Below are 18664 nucleotides of genomic sequence, written 5' to 3'. Positions count from 1 at the left end.
CATTTGTATTCGTGCTTGCCTTGCTCCTTTTGCTCTCTTTCACCTCCAACCCATTTTAACTTGCTCTGCTGTTACTCTTAAAAAAGATTTGAAGTGAACAGGATATAACCTTAGAGTTAAGCAATGCCTCCCATAGAAAAGGGGGAATGTGAGGAGCCCATCTTCTTCATTTCATAAAATGACATGAAACAACTTTGTCTTATTGTCTCAGCTTTGCTCAACTTTTTTTTGGCCTCCCAGAGACATTGTAAGCTTTTTATATGCACACCCACTTAGATTCAGTGGCACTGAAATTTCCAAAATATCTTTCAGCTTATCAGAGCCAAGGCGAAGGATTGTGGATTTAGACAAGTCAAGAATAATTTAATCATTTCTAAAGAACTGCATGTACCAAGACCAACAGTTCAAATTGTTGTGCAAGTTACTGAGGAGTTTAACCACTTGACTAAGATCTGAAAGTTTTAAAGGTTTAAATGGTGTGAAATAACCCATAAACCGGCAAGGCATAGGCCTGGAACACCTGTGTCACTGTGTACAGTTGAATGAGGTTATCATTGCCATAGACTGAGAAGCTGTTGCCCAAGGAAGAAGCCTCTATGCAAGAGATGTGTAACTGATTACATGGACAAAGAAAAAACCTTCTCGAGGAAAGTTTTTATGGTCAGATGAGGCAAAGATTAAATTGTTTGGCCACAATAACAAGAAGTTATTGTATGAGTAAAGCTGAGGTGATATAAAGCAAACTGCTGCTAGAATTATCCCCTGGGTTTCTGGCTACATTGCATCCGTCACAAGTCAGTTCCCTGTGTTCAGACTACCTCAGAATTCTGATAGTACTGCATATATTTTTTCATGATATAAAGGTGTCATGTTATAATATCAATGATGCATCGACATTATGACTTAGCATTCCACAACAGTAAGACCAGCTCAGACATGTTTGACAGCAAAAGCTTCGTCAGCCTCTGACGATTTAGAAAAAAGGGAGCTACTTCAACAACCTCCAACAAAGCACAATACTTTAAAAAATATATAAAGTATATTTCAGTAAACTAAAGTGAGGAAATTGTTCCCACTAAATGTGGAAGCAACAACCAGGCTCTGAACGCACCGGAGGAGGAGATGCTAGCAGCTGGTGGTGTGATCCAAACAAATGACTCCACCGAGCATCGCTGCAGCACTCACTAGTTGCTTTCCGTATGACAGGGAGCGCAAACGATGGAGGGAAATTACTGATGTGGGCTCATGGTGGTAAAAGCAGCTGGATAAAAAGCTCGACCTAAGACACAAAATCCCAGGTGGAAAATATTTTTCAGTTATGTAACATTATTGTGCAGGTTCCAGAGAGTTTGAAGGATACGCGGCTTTAGTTATTGTTATTGTCAAACTAAAGTGGCTAGATATTATTTTCACTTAAAATTCCCATTGAAAACACTACTTTGGCTACTCTTCGGTTTGCATTTGACTGACAATAGGTCACTATTTTGTACTATTGTACTAAAGTGCTGCTTTTACTTGCACCTTGTGGCAACAGATTTACACGTTGAATTAAATAGTGTGTCATTTGAGACAGTAGCTGATTGCAGGGTGGAGAACGCCCTGCCTTTTGTTTGCTCTAATAAATGCTGCTCCTGCAAGCTGCAGTCACCAATAAAACATTCAATATTCTTTTCTGCATCGTCAGAAACATAATTATCACTAACTTCCTTGAAATATTATGATAAAATACGCTGAAATTTGATCGACCTGATAAAAATGACTGAAAATAAGTAGCCTGTGCTTCACAGTGGCACGACAGCAACAGCCATAACTTAGCTATCAGTTTAAAGCTGCAGAATCAGCCTCACAGGTTAGGTTTTATAGTATTTCTACTACATTAACCATAAGTATGCATGCAAGATGGATAAAGCACCTAAGTGCACTGAGAGTTCAAAAGGTGAATGTAGATTTTAGTATAAAGAGCTTTGGGTGGTCAGTAAGAAGTTTTAAGATGCAATTTGCTAAGAGACAATGAATTCAGATATTAGGTTCACCCTGTGTATATTTTTGACCCTGTGCTTATTTTAGAAAATTCAAAAGAAAAAAAAATAGTCCATCAAATTCTTTTTTTTTTTTTTTAAAGATCTGTCTTCACATCCATAATTATGTGACTATACAAATGCAACTGTACATAGCTGTAAATAATAGGTGGCCATTAATGAGTGCCTATAAAATTAAAACTACGTTTTTGCATAATTGTTAATCCCTTCCACTTATTTAATCTAAATATAAAATATACGTGGTTTACAATCACAGAAAACAAACATAATGAGTCTTTTTTAAGGAGTCAATTAACCCTCTGAGGTCTACGTCATCATCATCAGTAACAATGCTAACCCTAGCTACGCGTTTTTAAGTCAACTAAAAAATTCCTTTTTAAAAAAAAAAAGAAGTAATTATTGATGGTTGTCAGTAAAGAATTAGCATGGGGTGACTGATCAGTAATGAAACCTTTATTTTAAAATGACAGTAAGATTGAATAATAATAACAAAAGCACAGTGTGGTATATACAGTTTTATATGTGCAGGTGAGAATATCAGCTGCAATAATTATCTAATATCATTCACATCACACTTACTAAGGCTTTCAAATACACTCTAAGAAATAAAACTGATAATTACTTAAATATTTTGGTGCAACACTTTTACACTCAAAAATAATGAGTAGATGCAAAAACAATCACATCTCTTAAATACACCTTATTAATTGAGTAAATCCAACTAAAATGGAATAAGTTGTTATGAACAATTAAAGATGTTACAGTAACATACAAAATTGAGTAAATACAATTGAAAATGTAAGTCAAAACAACAGTAACCAAAAGTTCAAAATACATAAAATATTAATTAGGAAATGCTGAAATGCTTGGCACATTTAACCAACACCATTACAATTATTTGTTTTTAAATAATGGTTCAATTTACTTAATATTTTTAAGTTAACTTAAGCAAAAACATTAATTACAATTAAGTGTTATATATATATATATATATATATATATATATATATATATATATATATATATATATATATATATATATATATATATATATACACATATACACACACACACACACACACACACACACCCCACAGGAAAAAAGAACCACGTCAGTTCAACATTGTTCACAATGATTTATTTTAAACAGCTTTTTTGTGAATCAGATTTTAGCAGATTCCTTCTCTGAACACAGTGAGCTGAAATCTGTTCTACATTCAGTGGATAGAACTTGGATAAAATTTCAGTCACAACAGCCTTATATAATAAAATTGCATCCAAATTGGCATGCTTAACAAAACTCTGTAAAACTGGCATATTGATGCTAACAACAAGAAAAATGTACCTGCCATACAAAGAATAAAAGTGGCTCAAGTGAACGCAGTGCTTTACCTTTTCAGAAAAGGTCAAATGACAAAAATAAAATTAAGATCCCAAAAAAATATAAATCCTGAAAAAAAAAAAAAGAAATTTTGCACTGTGACATAGTTTTTGAACATCTTATTTTGATTCCAAAAAATTGGGAAGATTATAACTAAAGAGTGACCAAAAAACATCCATAATTTAAATAAAAAGGTTTCAAAAAGGATTGCGCTAAAAAAAACAAAAAACAAACAAACAGAAGATACTCTCCCATTTACACCTTAATGTGAATCTGGAAAGTTAATACAAAAACACAGTTTATGGTACAAACATTATTTATGAACAGGAATGTCAACACAATGTAATGCCGCAACTGAACCTTTTGATGAGCATTACATGTCACTTAACAAGTCTAACACTTTAAGAACAGCCCTGTGAAATTTTGTCTACAATGAACAGAGGTCATTTTTCAGTCTTTGAACCTTGACAGAAAGGTTTCCTGGATCCAGCTCCATGAACACTTTTTGAAATGCTTCAAATGTGCATTTGAAATTCTTGGGGTATTTCAGATCCAGAGCATAGCACAGTCCCAAAAGATAGCAACAGGCTTTGCTCAGATTCCCAAGTTTGCCCAGAACAGTAACGCCTTCAATAACAATACCCACATCAGTAGGTTCGCCTGACCTGTCTTGATTCTGCAGCAGGTAAATCTTCATCACCTCCTCAGCCAAAGCCTCTTCAACGAAGACAGCATCAGCACCGTCCTTTAAAAAGAGAAAGAACTGTTTTCAGCTCACATATTTCCAAACATTGAAACAAAAAGTTTCATTTGTATGACATCACCGGTACTCATAATATGTGGACACTGCTCCAAAATCTTTGAGCAAATGCTATTCTTTTGTATGCTTTGAAGTGTTTGCTTTTTTTCTTTAGAACAGTATCTTAAAACTTTTCTATGATCTCACAAGCTAAAATAAACTACTAATATTCCTAAAACAGATTTATTGCGCCAACCTCAAAGGTTTTGATTAAGGCACTTGGATCCTCTCCCAGATGGTCAATGAGACATTTGATGATGACTTCTCGTTTTTTCTCGATGGAATTTCCACTCTGTAAAACAGGAAGTCTCAACTGAGGCAAAATTTGCACATTTAAAACATGACTTACCATTTCTAGCTTAAACATAACTATTTTTTTTCTGTTGTTGACCTGTTTTCACACCCACCATCAAGGTAAGAACACCTGTGGAGCTAAAATATTGAACAGAAACCTAAGAAAAGCCGTTTTTAGTGGAAGGGCCTCTTCAATGCTGTGTTGGAACGTTTTTGTGGTTAGAAAATGCAATCTTCCTTACCTGAAGCAGAAGGTTTAACTGTGCTCTGTGGCGTTGTCCAGCAGCACCTTTCTTGGCTTGAAACAAGGACAGGAGTTTGGATGAATACAAGTCCAACGATGACATGAACTTTGGTTCAAGGTTCAGGGTCGTGATCCTATGAAACTCTGCACTGACCTGGATGGGAGAGGACAAAAAATCTGAAGGCCAAAATTCTGATTCAATCAAAAAAAAAAAAAAATCTTTAAGTGGAACTACCATTTTTTGCAACCTGGACCTTATTTTCTAACATGCAAAAGATTAATTTACTCATCCAGACATAAATCCATATAAGTGGAGTTGTTCAGTATGCAGACTAAAGCCTTAACATAAAGTATTATCTTCCACTAAGCTTCTAAATTTTATGTTATGAATTGCTTGCACTATTTCCCTGTGAGATTGTATAATCTTTGAGGGAAGAGGCGGAGCCAGGTTGCCCTCTGAACCATCGTCTGCCAGGCAGCGATGCGAGAGGAACACACCTCCACTGAAGTGGCGCAAATATTCAGAATCGCGTCAGCGGCTTTACAGAGAAAGCCTTTCAGCTCCTCTGGCAGCTCTGCTTCCTCCACCTTCCTGGAGATGACAAACGCTAGCAAGGCAGTGTTGTTAGTCACTACAGCTGACTGAACAGTGCATTGATGTGCGCGATCAGTGAACCTTGCTATCAGCTGGTCAAGTTTGGCGGGATGGGCCGGTTGCTGTCCAACGACCTTGGTCATTTTGGTGCCGAAAACTGAAGCGAGGCTCGGCTCTAGAGGGGGAACAGGCGGAAAACTCCGGTCTGTGAAGCCCTCTGTGAAGCCCTAGGTAGAGACCGCGCTCTAATCTTCGCTGGCTCTGCTGCTGCCTCAGAGAGGTAGGTCATCACCGCCGGGAACTGGGGCCAGATGGGATCTGGGCAACGAGAGTGAGCAGAGCCATACCTTCCCGCCAGATCATCCAATGGGGGGGTGGAGCAGGCTGAGGGACGGAAAGTCCCTTCTCACCAGCTGCCTCCTGGATGATGCCAGGCAGATCCAGGAGCAGCGCACCAACAACTGGGAGCGGCGTCCTCGCCGACATGTGAAGGCCAGGGGTGGATGAGCATCCCTTGAAAAAGGCTGACCTCCACTGCTTTTCCTCTGGCGGGAGGAGCTAACAGGAGCGGCAATAGGATTAAGGTGTGAGGGCGAGGTCTGCATGGTGAGGACCGAGGCAGCCCACGCAGACGGCATGTCGGTCATACGACATGATGTAGCCGGTCTGGCAGGATGGACACAGACGGATGGTCTCGCTGGACATCTTCTGGCTGGCTGAAGAAAAACGGCAGAGTCGATTTCCTGGTCTCACCATAACTTATACTAGACCAGGGTGAGGCCCACACAGCAGGTGGGCGTGGAATAAAATACTTCAGTGCTGCGCGCACAAGGGGAATACCCACTTAAAGGGCTGCGCCTATACTCATAGAATCTGGGGTTACAATACATAACCAACGTTTCATAAAAATATTAAATTACTCTTCACTCTTTACTCTTCAGTAAAATCTAGTCTGTCGTTATGTGCTCCAGAGTTAGATAAGTGAGACAAAGGCACTTTGCAATCAGCCCAGTCATTCTTCAGTCAGGTTACATTAGCTTAGCCTAAAACAAGTTAAGTGAACGGAAATTATTTATCGTTCCATAGGCTTGGGAATGGTTTCAATAAGAACCATTCTGGTTTTGATTCAGATTCCTCATTCTGATTCAAATTCCTAGCGATTCTAGAGTCTTATGACAAATTAAAGCAACCTGGCTGCTGCAAGATCATCAAAATCACTAGGATGGTAGCAACATGTTTTTTCTCACTTCTCTTATGATGGGGGATCTAACAGACCAAATTTTATTTACAAGTGGATATCCCTTTAAATGTACACTTACTTGGGAGACGTCAAACAACGCCGGCCATCTGTCCTTGATGTCGCTGACACTCAGCTGTTGGCTGATAATATCATGTCTTCTATGTGCAAAGGTTTTGCACATTAAATCCTTGATGGCTGTGCTGTTTTTCTTCTTACACTCATCAATCAGTTGTTGTCGCTCCAGCTCTTGCTGTTCTTTACCATCTTGTCCTGGATAGTGTGGCAGAAACAGCACTTCTCCTTTCCGCGCCTTCTTTATGTTCTTCGCTGGAGCCTTGTCATCAGGGTGCTTGTTCTTCAGTGAGTTGCAAGTAACCTCTGGAACTCCAAGACTTCGTAACTTTGACCTGTAATTTCCCATCTTGTATTTAAGACTATACATCCATCCCATCCAGCCATTACGACTGCCTGGCTCTGTCAGACATGGGTGCTTTTTGACCAGAGCCTCTGCCACTTCTCCAATCTGAAGGCCAGTAGGGTAGGCTGTGTAGCTGTACATATAATCAGCTAATTTTTCCATTATATCTGACTTGACTGAAGTATTGTTCAGCACAGTGCCATTTTGAACAAAGACTTCATTGGCATTTTTCAGTACAGTCTCTGTTGCCACAGAGAAAAGTGGAATGACAATTTCATCTGGCCATGTAGTCTTTAGAGGACTTTGAAGAGGGGAGAGTATGACAGTGTTGTCTGAAGACAGAGATGATCCATCTGTTTGGTCCTCTGTGGTTTTATAGGTTGAAGAGCTTGAACTTTCATTCAGTGAACTTACATCTGAGGGATTTTCACACTGAGGAATCAATGTAAGCACTACTGATGGAATGACCACAGCTTTGACTGTACCCCTATCTTTGATTTGGTTGGGAGAATGAAGTGTAAAGAAATCTCCAAATGAGTCATCATAATAGTGCAATATGAAATCCTCAACTAGCCCAAATGTCTCTCTCACTGTCTCATGCAACTCCTCAACAGTCCTGGGTATTCCTGAAGAGAGCACAAGCTTCTCACTCTGTTTTCCAAAAATTACTTTCAAGGCAACGGAGTCCATCTGCAGAATAAAAACCACAAGAAAAAAGAAAAAGAAAGGGGGTATCTCAGTCTTTCCCCTTACACTAACAAACAATGTGACGTTTTATTGACACCATTTGCTTGCCTTCAACACGATATGGTGTTAAGGGGTAAGTGTCACCAAGTACTCTGGGATGTATTAAGGTCATTTTCCCAGAAGGATCCAGAATAAATGCCCTAAAATGTTCATCATACCAGCTGTTGAGCAACTTCACAATGAAAAGAAATTCATTGCTTAAGACAACAATCTGTAAAATCTCCACAAAGTCAGGTAAGCCACAAGTAGATCCATGAGGCAAAACCATTCCTGAGGCATATTTAGTTCCATGATGAGTCAGAGAGTTGGTCAAATTCACATAGGCTTGTGTTGGATAAAGTTCCTTGAGACACTGCTGTATTTCTACATCAAGCAGTTCCAATGGAAGAGATGATACTTTAGTGACACACACTGATGGCTTCAATGCATTACCATCTGAATAGTATGCCATCATCATCTGGTGCTTTGAGGCAAGTGACAATAGTACATTTCTGAAGCTGTTTGTGTGTTTAACAACCTTCTTAAAGAAACTATGTTTACCCTCAAAGCGCATAGTCCAGAGGCATACTAATGGACCAAATCCTCTGATCAAGTCAGGATAATGCTCCAAAAAATGGTGTTTTGGAGTTAGTTTTTGCTCTGGGAAAACCTCCAATAGCCTGTTGCGATGTTCAGATATAAGTGTGTCCAAGTAGCAAATACTTTCCTCTCTGTGACTAGGGGACACAACAAGTTCAGTTATATCTTTTAGAGTCATAAGAACTTGCCATGCTTCATCATTTTTGGGAATCTTTTCCCCAATAATAAAAGGTAATAGTCTCAATAACGTCCAATTTTCATGTGCGTTGCCACCAATGCTTTTGCGAGTGGAAAAATTTAGGGGGATGATTTGGGGGCGATCTGTTTTATCGGTCCATTTGTAAGGAAATTCTGTTATGAAGTTATTGAGTTCAGTTAAGGAAAAGTAACGTTTACGGATAAACACATGAAGGCATAATGCTAATTCTAGTGGAATTATGCCTTCAAAAAGGTCGTGCAAAAGATCTGGAGGATACCCTGTGACAAAATGGAAATATTTTAATTTCCCCGTTAATGGACAACCTTTCTTCACACCACAAAAATGAACCGAGGAGGAATTTTCCTTTATGGTTTGGACATGTAGATCATAGTTCTCTTTTGTTCTTGGTGGAAAAGCTCCTGAACGAACTTCTTTTTGCTGAAAGTCTGAATGGTCTCCAAGGCAAAATCTACAGATGTAATGTCCAGAAAAGCTTTCCACGAGTCCACTAAGAGAATGAGCGCCAAGATTGTCAGCACAAACACAAAAAACAGTGCCCCTGATATATCTACCAAGCTGTGAACAAAAAATCCCGTCTCTCTCTAATGTTATGAGATCCTTTAAAAGTGGCTCGAGAACAGTTTCATAGCCAAAAGTTTTAACATCACTTGCCTTACACAGGAGAGCCAATTGAATTGATGTTAGCTGTGATCTCAGTTCAGTTGGTATATCAGCAAGTACCCAGTACACAGCTGTGACTTTGTGTTTTTTTCTTGAAGTCCCAAGTGGATTACAAATTTCAAAGTCATCCACATAGAGAACAAGGGAAATACTTAAGTCCTCAATAGCACAAAGTTGGTTTTGCTTGAAATATTGTCCATCGTGGAAAGAGGATAACTGTGAAGTGTTCAAATGTCTAGTTAATATACTGTTAACATCTTCTTTACTCAGTAACAGCTGCAAGGACTGAAGAATAGGCACATACTGAAAAGTGGAATTCTTTTCTGGATCCAAACAGTATTCTACTGGTTCAATAACACAGAAGTTTTCCTTGAAATATTTCTGTCTCTTATATCTTGAAGCAAAGGGACCATCAGGACTAAGGGCTGCACATAAAGGACTACAGTGACATATTTTTTCAGCCAATTCACTGACAAAAGACTGATCAATATTACAGTTATTCTTAATAAGAATATCACTTATTGACTTTGGAATATACTGAAGTGATAATGTGCAGATATAACTGAGCTGTTCTACCAAGTCATCCACACATTTACCAGAAACATTATAGATGCTTTCCAGTTTTAACAAGAGCACACCAATATTTTTCAAAATTTCATTTGTTGTTTCCCTTTCACAACCAAGTTCAGTGGTGACATCCAAGTCCTCGTGATCTTCTAATTCCAGTGCTGGTAAGACGATTTCATTAGATGTACTGACAGTTTGCTTTGAAATCAAGTTAGTTTTAAAGTGCTTCCATGAACAAAATCTGTGCTTTCGACTTCTGTGAGTCGCATAAGTCCCACAAATGTTTGTCTTAAACTCACAACCATCAAAAACACACTCTATGGTTTCATGGCTTTTCAAATGGGAATTTATATGTTGAAAATAGTCTTTTGTGTTTGGGTAAAAAGAGTCACAGATTTTACATCTAATAGTTGGAAGGACCTCACACTCTTCCGTTTCATGCGAACTGTGAGACCTAGACAAGTGTGAGCGTAAGGCACCCCATGTCTTAAAAGAGCAAGGACAATTCAAATGAAGACAGGGTATGGAATAGCCATGACCAAATGTACCATGTTTCACTCGATAATGTTTGAGTAGTGACACTTTTGATGACTCCTCATGTTTGCAGAGTTTACACTGCCATCTCATCACCTGTGACCTAAAAAATTGTGAGAAAATATGTCTCACAGTATGAAGATGACAGAATGGTGTATAACCATATTTACGCAGTTTTTGTATGATTAACTGATTGAATAACCAATACTCACTACCAATTCAGGTGGAGGATACAACTTACAAATAGGTCAACATGGAACAAAGTACAATACTTAACCACATTGAAATAATCTGAATCACATCACCATGCTGTATAAATAAAAAGATAGTATGGTGACACTAGATGACAGACCATGAACTCATCAATATATTTACCGAACTGAAAAATTCTCAAAATTTAGATTTGGCATTTGTATGACTAAAATAACCCACCACAAAACCAGTATAAATATTTAGGTGGTATCACCATCCACTACTCAGCTTGTATAAAACAATATCATATCATTCCAAAATTTAACACATCAAGTCCTCTGAGTAAAATTACCTGCTTTACTTTGTAGTTGATGCAGATTTTTTTCTCCTGGTGGTGAAGATGGTGCTGAAAAAATACAAATCAAAACTTTATCATTACAAAACATGTCACTGAGTAATCTGCCATAACATCAATCTCTTATAAGAAATTTTAGCTTGGATTGAAATAAACATTTATTTATGTAAATTGGGAGTAACTATACTGGAAATGATGGTACTTTTGGCTTGACCCAAAAGACCAAAGCTTTTTTTTTTTCCATTATTTTCTGGGATCTGAAAGGAAGTAGGGCCCCGAGTCTAAATTTACTTAAGGCCCCATAGTACTTTGGACCGGCCCTGGATGAGGTAATCTGCTGACCCGGGCGGTCCTCTCAGCGTTCTCTCAAAAACTGGCCCTGTTCAGGACAAAGCTGAAAGCAGCGTCTTATATGCTCTGAAAGACCCCACATAGAACAAGAAAGCTAAGCAGCATGGTTGCTGCTATGAACTGTTCCGCGGGCAGGTCTTCTTAGTTACCAAAGCCATTGATGACGTCTGTTCATCTCCTCCTGAACAACCTGACAGAGTGAGTCAGGCCGCGTGACTACCGCAGCTCCCGCACCGTGACTCAACAGGGCCATTTTCTAGAAATGTCTGAGCACACCTGCTTTCACGTGGTTCCTAAAATGCCCCCGATTAAACGGTCAGGTCGCTGGTACCGGGACATTCCGGTCAAATTACCCGGAACGCAGATAGCGACTCAGAACGTAAAAGGATAAAAGGGCGCGGTTTCCCGCCGCCTTTACTGGAAGACGGGTTGAAAACTTAAATTAACGTGCACAAACACGCTGCGAAAAGTGAGCCACCATGACAAACGCTTTCTTCAGAACATGTTATAAAAGAACGGTGTGGATAAAGACAGCTAATGTAAGAATGGTCACTTACCTGAAAACGTTACCAAGTCTGCAGTGGATGTGTGTCTGTCTCGTTCAACGTGCAGAAAATCTCCCATGAGGCCATGCTCCTCGCGTGCGGTACATGCCAAAGGTCATTAGTCTTACTCAAAGTTTTAAGTTAGTATTGGGGGACAAAATTATATTGATTTTGAACCATTAATAATTAAAGTTAAAGACAATGATAAATATGAATACCAGTCTCTCAGTTATTATGAGTACTTTCTATGAGATATATTGAGTAGATTTAAATAATGCACCCTGTGTTTCAAATACAGAATTTTTTCTTTTAAATAAACTTGAACAAAAGAACTCAGTTCAACTCAAAAACTGGTGTTGAAAATTTAAGCATTCTTTTCAGTATTTTCAACTCAAGATAACACGTTTGTGATTTTCAAAGATTTAATCAAGGTCATCTAACTTAGAATTATAATGATATTTACTAAGCCCCTGAATAATTTTTTAGGGTGTAGAATCACAGGGAGTGTTTTTAATAAAAGAAGTTTTTCCTTTTTCATTTTCTTTTCGTTCTAAATTGGAAGACGCTGATCTGAAAATGTATAAGTGTGTTTGTCTCAGATCACCCCCCGTATCTACAATCTCTGCTTGATTGACAGCTCTCAGGTCACCTAGGCTCCATTGGAGAAATGCAAAAACAACTATGTCTGGAAAACAAATTTCAAAAGTTTATGGAAACGGGAATGATCTTGGGGATCACCAAATACGCCTGACATCTTTCAAAGCATACTTCGTCTCTCTCGTAGCGTGTAAAACACATGCAGTCAAATCAGCAAGCACACAGGAAAAAACACTCTTTCTGGATTTATGGGTTTGTTTTCATAGAAATTTTGAGTCTTTGTGAAGATTCGAACCAAACTTCATGGGAAGAAAAAAGATTTTGTGAAGAGGGTATAGCTTGAAATTTCAAACACAATCCAGTTTAATGACTTCTATCATCCCCGATCATGTCCACACATAAAGAGAGGATATAAATGGCTCTAACAGAAGATCCTTAGCAGCCGGATTGATTGCACACAGGAGTGTTTAACTGGGAATAAATCGACTTCTCTTGGCTTGTCTGTGTCTCCTCTCCCCCTCTGTTTGTCAGAGGTGATTTGTTGATGGCGATGACTCTTGCTATCATACAGCACATTCTTTTTGATTACTGTGATCAATAGTCTTTGATGGTACACTCCTCTCGAGTAGGTGGGAGAAAAGATCTGTTATGGCGATATGCTGACCTCGGCAGCCCTCAACTGTCTACGTAGAACCGCTGTGGGATTTATTCCTGACAGCTTTCTGTCAGGGACGCTCCTCAAGCTAGTGCTTCCTCTCTTTTTTTAGGTGAGGGATATACCGTTGCTGCAAAATGAATACTTCATGTTGAGCTGGTTGCTGACTCTCTGTTTTCAGCTTCACAGTGTGTGTCATTGTAGTTTTGTGCCCTTGCGCGGGTCAGGGTGCTGGGCTACTGCAGAGCAAAGAGAGACCCCCGAAGGCTTTTTCTAGACAAGTGAAAACAAAGTTGTCTTATCTGTACAGACACACCGAGTGAAGAACCGCTTCCTTTAAGGACACATTTCTATTTATAATGATAAAATGCATACTGCACCATACCTCTGGGTTACATATGACTGACAGGAAAGGTGATAATATACCGTTTTCACCCCATGGAAATGTAATTGTAGACTTGCTTCTTGGGGGGTGAAACTAGACAATGCTTAGTTCATTTGCTTTTAAGCTCTTACATGTGGCAGAGACACTGCAAGAACTGCTATAACTTAGGGCTGCTCGATTATGGCAAAAATGATAATCACGATTATTTTCACTGAAATTGAGATCGCGATTATTTGACGATATTTATTTAACCCTTTAAGACCCACCATAGAACCAAGTCCGCCAGAGCTTATATTATTTTTTTAGAATAGAATAGAATAGCCTTTATTGTCATTGTACAGAGTACAACGAAATTGGAGTGCCACTCCCTTGGTGCAAGTTTCAATAATAAATATAAATGTAAAATATAAAAAGTACAAAAAAAACAATCGTAAGTACTCAAACAATAGTATGTACAATATATACAGGATAGCAGCATTAATATAATGACAGTATGAATAGCAGCATAATATAATGACAGTGACGGTATGGAATAGGTTCAGTTGTTTTTGTGCTTATTTACTACGGTGATAGCTCTGGGAAAGAAGCTATCCCTGAATCTGTTTGTCCTGGTTTTATGTGACCTGTACCGTCGGCCTGACGGTAATAGTTCAAACAGTTGGTTGCTGGGGTGAGAGTGGTCCTTGATGATATTGCCAGCTCTGCTGAGGTACCGAGAGTTTGCAGTGACCTCCAGGCTGGGCAGAGAGCAGCCAGTGATCTTCTGGGCTGTGTTGATGACCCTCTGCAGTACTTAGGGCAGGGATAGCTCAGTAGGTAGAGTGGTTGCCCCATGATCGGAAGGTCGGGGGTTCGATTCCCCTTAACAGCTACCCTGAGGTACCCCTGAGCAAGGTACCGTCCCTACACACTGCTCCCCGGGCGCCCAATGGCTGCCCACTGCTTCACTGAGTGAATGGGTTAAATGCAGAGAGCAATTTCCCCACGGGCTCAATAAAGTACAATAATGTACACACTTTCTTCTTCTTCTTCTTCTACTTTCCTGTCTGCAGCTGAGCACCCTGCATACCATGTTGTTATGCCGTACGTTAGGATGCTCTCTATGGTGGCTCTGTAAAATGTCACCAGCAGCCTCTCCTCCAGGTTGTTCCTCCTGAGCACTCTCAGAAAGTGGGCCTTTTTAACCACCGCTGTAGTATTTGCAGTCCAGGAGAGGTCATCAGAGATCTGCACGCCCAGAAACCTCATGGAGTGTACCCTCTCCACACAGCTCCCGTGAATGTAAAGTGGGGCCGGGTCTGCTCTGCCCTTCCTGAAGTCCAAGATAAGTTCTTTAGTTTTCGTGGTGTTCAGTTGGAGGTTGTTAACTGAACACCACTCAGTCAGTCTGTTGACCTCATCTCTGTAGTCCGACTCCTCCCCCCTTGAGATGAGTCCAACCACTGTGGTGTCATCCGCGAACTTTATGATGGTGTTTGAGAGATGGGTAGGGGAGCAGTCGGATGTGTAGAGCGTAAACAGGAGGGGACTGACAGGAGTCTGACAGACTGTGGTCTATTTGTCAGGAAGTCCTTGATCCAGAGGCAGATGGGGGTGGAGAGTCCTAGGTGAGACAGTTTCTGGACCAGGATCTCCGGGATGATATGATTGAATGCTGAGCTGAAGTCCAGAAAGAGCATTCTCACATAGCTTCCTCGGTGCTCCAGGTGACTCAGCGCAGTGTGGAGCGCTATGGTGATAGCGTCCTCGGTGGAACGATTTTTCCTGTAGGCAAATTGGTGGGGGTCCAGAGTGGGAGGCAGACCGGCCCTGATGTGCTGACAGACCAGTCTCTCAAAGCACTTCATCACTACAGGCGTAAGTGCAACAGGCCTGTAGTCATTTGGGCTGGCCACAGCTGTCTTCTTGGCGATGGGGATGATGGTGGAGGTTTTGAGGCAGGGCGGGACGGTGTTTGATGACAAGGAAAGGTTGAAGATTTTAGTGAAGACTCCGGTCAGTTCGTCAGCACATGCTCTGAGAACCTTTCCATGTATTCCATCAGGACCTGCCGCCTTCCTGGGATTCACTGACCTTAGAACACACCTCACTTGGTGCTCCCTAAGTGTTAGTGTGCCAGTGCTGGGGGCGGGTGGAAGTGGTGTGGCAGCTGAGGGCTTGGTCGTCTCAAAGCGGGCGAAGAAACGGTTTTACATGTTGTAGTGCCGTTTGTGGGAGCATTTCAAGTTGCTATGCAACTGTTATAGCCCATATTTTAATAATATGTATGCATTAAGTCCATAGTAACTACATTAATTGCAAAAAAGTGCAATAAACTACAAAAAAATTGAAAATCGTTTTTGTTTTTTGTTTTTTACATATATTTCTACTTGGAGAAATTTAAGAGGCTTATCCCTCAAAACTTTAAATACAAAAAAGTTGCAAAAAATAGTTTACAACAACAGGAAATTTATTTTGAGTGTCTTCATAGTTTTATTTTGGAGATACAGCAATTTTTATATACTGCAGGAAAAACAAAAAACAATCCTATGATGCAAATTTGCAAAGAAAACAGCAGGTGCATCAAAATAAACTATTTCCAGCAGTGCAATTCGAGTTCTAAGCATCCCAGAAACTATTCAGAAAAGTCAAACATGACCAGTATAGCTTTTTAAGGCGTACAAGTAAAAAAAAAATACATTTTCCGCGAAAATGACGTCACTTCCGGTTTCGGCCAGGAAATGGCGGACATGCGACAGTTCGCGCTGACGTCTGTTTCACTGTGGGAAGTGTTACGAACAGCTGATCGGATCGGCAAAGCGTGTTTCTGGAATATTATGTTTTTGTTCCTGCAAGCGCTTTTTATGCAATTTTTGCAAAGCTTTATGTGGAAGGAAACCGTGACCGAGGACAAGCTGATGGCATCAGATGTAAGTACAACTCCTCCGGTTTCATATGCAAAAAAAATTATTGCGCTAGCTTACACGGTTCAGGTTCTACAGGGATTTAAAAATAGTTACGCAAAATGGAGCGTGCTGCTCTGACTGGCTTTAAAGGGTTAACAATAACAATGTATTGAATAATGACTTTAAAAAATAATATAAAATAGTGTGCAACACCACTGAAGTTTTTTTTTTACCTCTCTTTTCAACCAACGGCAGTCACTCTCCAAATAACTTCTGCTTAGCTTTCCGGGCTTCCCTCGGGTCCTCTTAATCAGCGGTCTCCAACCTTTTTTGCGCCACGGACCAGTTTATGCCCGACAATATTTTCACGGACCGGTGTTGTGCCAAAAAGTGATTGTCTGCCAAAAACTGATTTCCAGTGTTTCTGTGTATTTTTTATGTGTAATATCTTTACGTATGTTCGTAAATAGGCTTCAGTGAACAGGGGATACAAAGGGGTTACATAAAGAATTAAAAAATTATCTGTTTTTTAAGTATCTTTACAACTTGTACTTACATTATAACCAATCCGGTCCTTTATCCCCACTTAAAATATTTTTACAGAACTATTGTAATATTTGCTGCCGTTTCTGCTGTCCTGTTGGGCAACTTACTCTTACAAAATACATTTTTAATGTTAATGAGATTTTTTTTACTGCATAAATAAAGGTTATATAAAAGTCGCTGCCAAAAACTGATTGCGGCTTGTATCTTGTTACACGAATGTTGTTTGTGGCTCAAGATGACTTTATGTCATCCATAAGGGATGCATTTGACATATGTTTAACATATTATAGCCCAACAAGTTACTTATAGCACTTTAAATATGAGCAATTGCTTTTTGGCAAATACCGGAAATCAGTTTTTGGCAGACAATCACTTTTTGGCACAACACCGGCCTTTAGGTGTCGCGGATAAATGAGGGAGGGGCTAATAATCGGCTCAGTCATTTTTAATGATCGTTGAAAGCCCAGATCGTAATCGTGATTAAAATTCGATTAATTGAGCAGCCCTACTATAACTACACAAATGTTTGCTGCAGATCCTTGATGTGCTCACAAGAACGTGAGTCCCGAGAAGCTGGAAGGAGCCAGAGCAGCCGGGAGTCACCGCTCCAGCTTACAGCAGTTCAGTTGTCCTGCTGCTGTCAGAGCAGGATGATGTAAAGTCATCTGTGTTTCCCACCCTCTTCTCATTAGCACCGTGATTAACTCATCCATTTTCCTCCCTGGGAACTGTGCTCACTCTTTAATTTTCCTAAAAGATAAAACAGTCGCAATTCCTTTGTTTCACTTTTAGTAAGCTCTGCATCAGGATTAATAAGCAAGCTGTTACTCTGCTCCACCACCAACACTACATGGCTAATCATTCCACAATTCATTAACAAGTTAACATGATGAACCACTTAATCATATAAACTCGTAGATTAAATGTGGAAGATAACGTTGAGTTCAACAGCATTTTGCTACAGTTTATTTCTACCTATAGTTGTTTTCATTGATTGATAGTTTTATTTATTTGAAACACACTAAGTAGCACAGTAATTTTAGAGCCTTTTGGTACAGTTTTCTGTGATGTTGTATTGTCACCGTGGCCTCTGCAGAGTCAGCCAATTCGCTGAGCTTACCTTGTTTTTTGGTTAGACTTGCCAAAGCATTGTGCAGTAGACTCTGTAGACTTATATGATTTATTTTGCTCTGTATTGTACCCTAGTGTTCTAAAAACCCTGCAAGACGCTTTGGGTTAGAGTGCTTAAACACTATATAGCAAAATAAAGCCACGATTTTAAATAAACGTAAGGTCACATATAAAGTCATCCTGTTGTTCACTCACAGAACTGGACTTTTAAACGGGAAATCTAGCTGGCATCTTAACCTCCTAGGACCTGGCATCCACATATGTGGACATCACATTTTGGGTTGTCTAGACCAAAATACTCAATTTTGCTCTACAAGGGCCTGATATCCACTTACGAGGACATTATACTGCCACTGGTCAATCGAAATTTACAACGAATGTCTTCATATGTTGATTTCATTTCTCCCAGAAACAAAAATCAGGTATAAAACAAACTGGTAATTCTTTGTTTTTACATTCATCAATGAGAAATTAAAAATGCATGACATGAAAGAGTTCGGGTCTTAGGAGGTTAAAGTGAATTGAAAAGGTACTTTTAAAAAAAGTAGCTGCAACTCACTCACTTTGAATGCTAATTGGTTCAAGCTAACTCTTGCTCAGCTCGCATGATGTCTGGCAGGATGGACTGTAGCAATCTTGCTCTCATGAGAAACCAGCTGCTTGCAAGGTAAGGCCTCATGCTTTACGCTTGCTCTTTCCTCAGTT

The 18664-nt window shown here is 39.7% G+C and overlaps 2 protein-coding genes across 2 annotated transcripts in view; one reads left to right on the top strand and one right to left on the bottom strand.

The window, feature by feature from the left end:
* khdrbs3 (KH domain containing, RNA binding, signal transduction associated 3) overlaps positions 1-18664 on the top strand; it is a 163920-nt gene that overhangs the window by 82544 nt on the left and 62712 nt on the right. The window lies entirely within an intron of this gene.
* On the bottom strand, positions 3778-4995 carry LOC146610114 (uncharacterized). The gene is made up of 3 exons (XM_085346729.1): positions 4756-4995; positions 4416-4511; positions 3778-4165 (listed from the first exon to the last, which is right to left on the bottom strand). Exons 1-3 carry the CDS (start codon positions 4993-4995, stop codon positions 3848-3850), a joined length of 654 nt encoding a protein of 217 aa, XP_085202855.1. The 3' UTR covers positions 3778-3847.

Source organism: Diplotaxodon limnothrissa, linkage group LG22, assembly GCF_057381915.1.
Source record: "Diplotaxodon limnothrissa isolate DT_005_m linkage group LG22, D_limnothrissa_male_GT1.1, whole genome shotgun sequence".
NCBI lineage: Eukaryota > Metazoa > Chordata > Actinopteri > Cichliformes > Cichlidae > Diplotaxodon > Diplotaxodon limnothrissa.
The sequence above is the reverse complement of the archived record's forward strand: the minus strand, read 5'-3'. Positions and strand labels throughout refer to the sequence as shown.

Bases quoted from the DNA above. Each gene is read 5' to 3' on its own strand.
- LOC146610114 (XM_085346729.1), bottom strand. From the start codon at position 4,995: ATGGTAGTTCCACTTAAAGATTTTTTTTTTTTTTTGATTGAATCAGAA. The intron at 4,512-4,755 runs GTAAGGAAGATT...CCTGTTTTACAG, and splicing joins AGTTAAACCTTCTGCTTCAG to AGTGGAAATTCCATCGAGAA. The intron at 4,166-4,415 runs GTTGGCGCAATA...CTCTTTTTAAAG, and splicing joins CCTTAATCAAAACCTTTGAG to GACGGTGCTGATGCTGTCTT.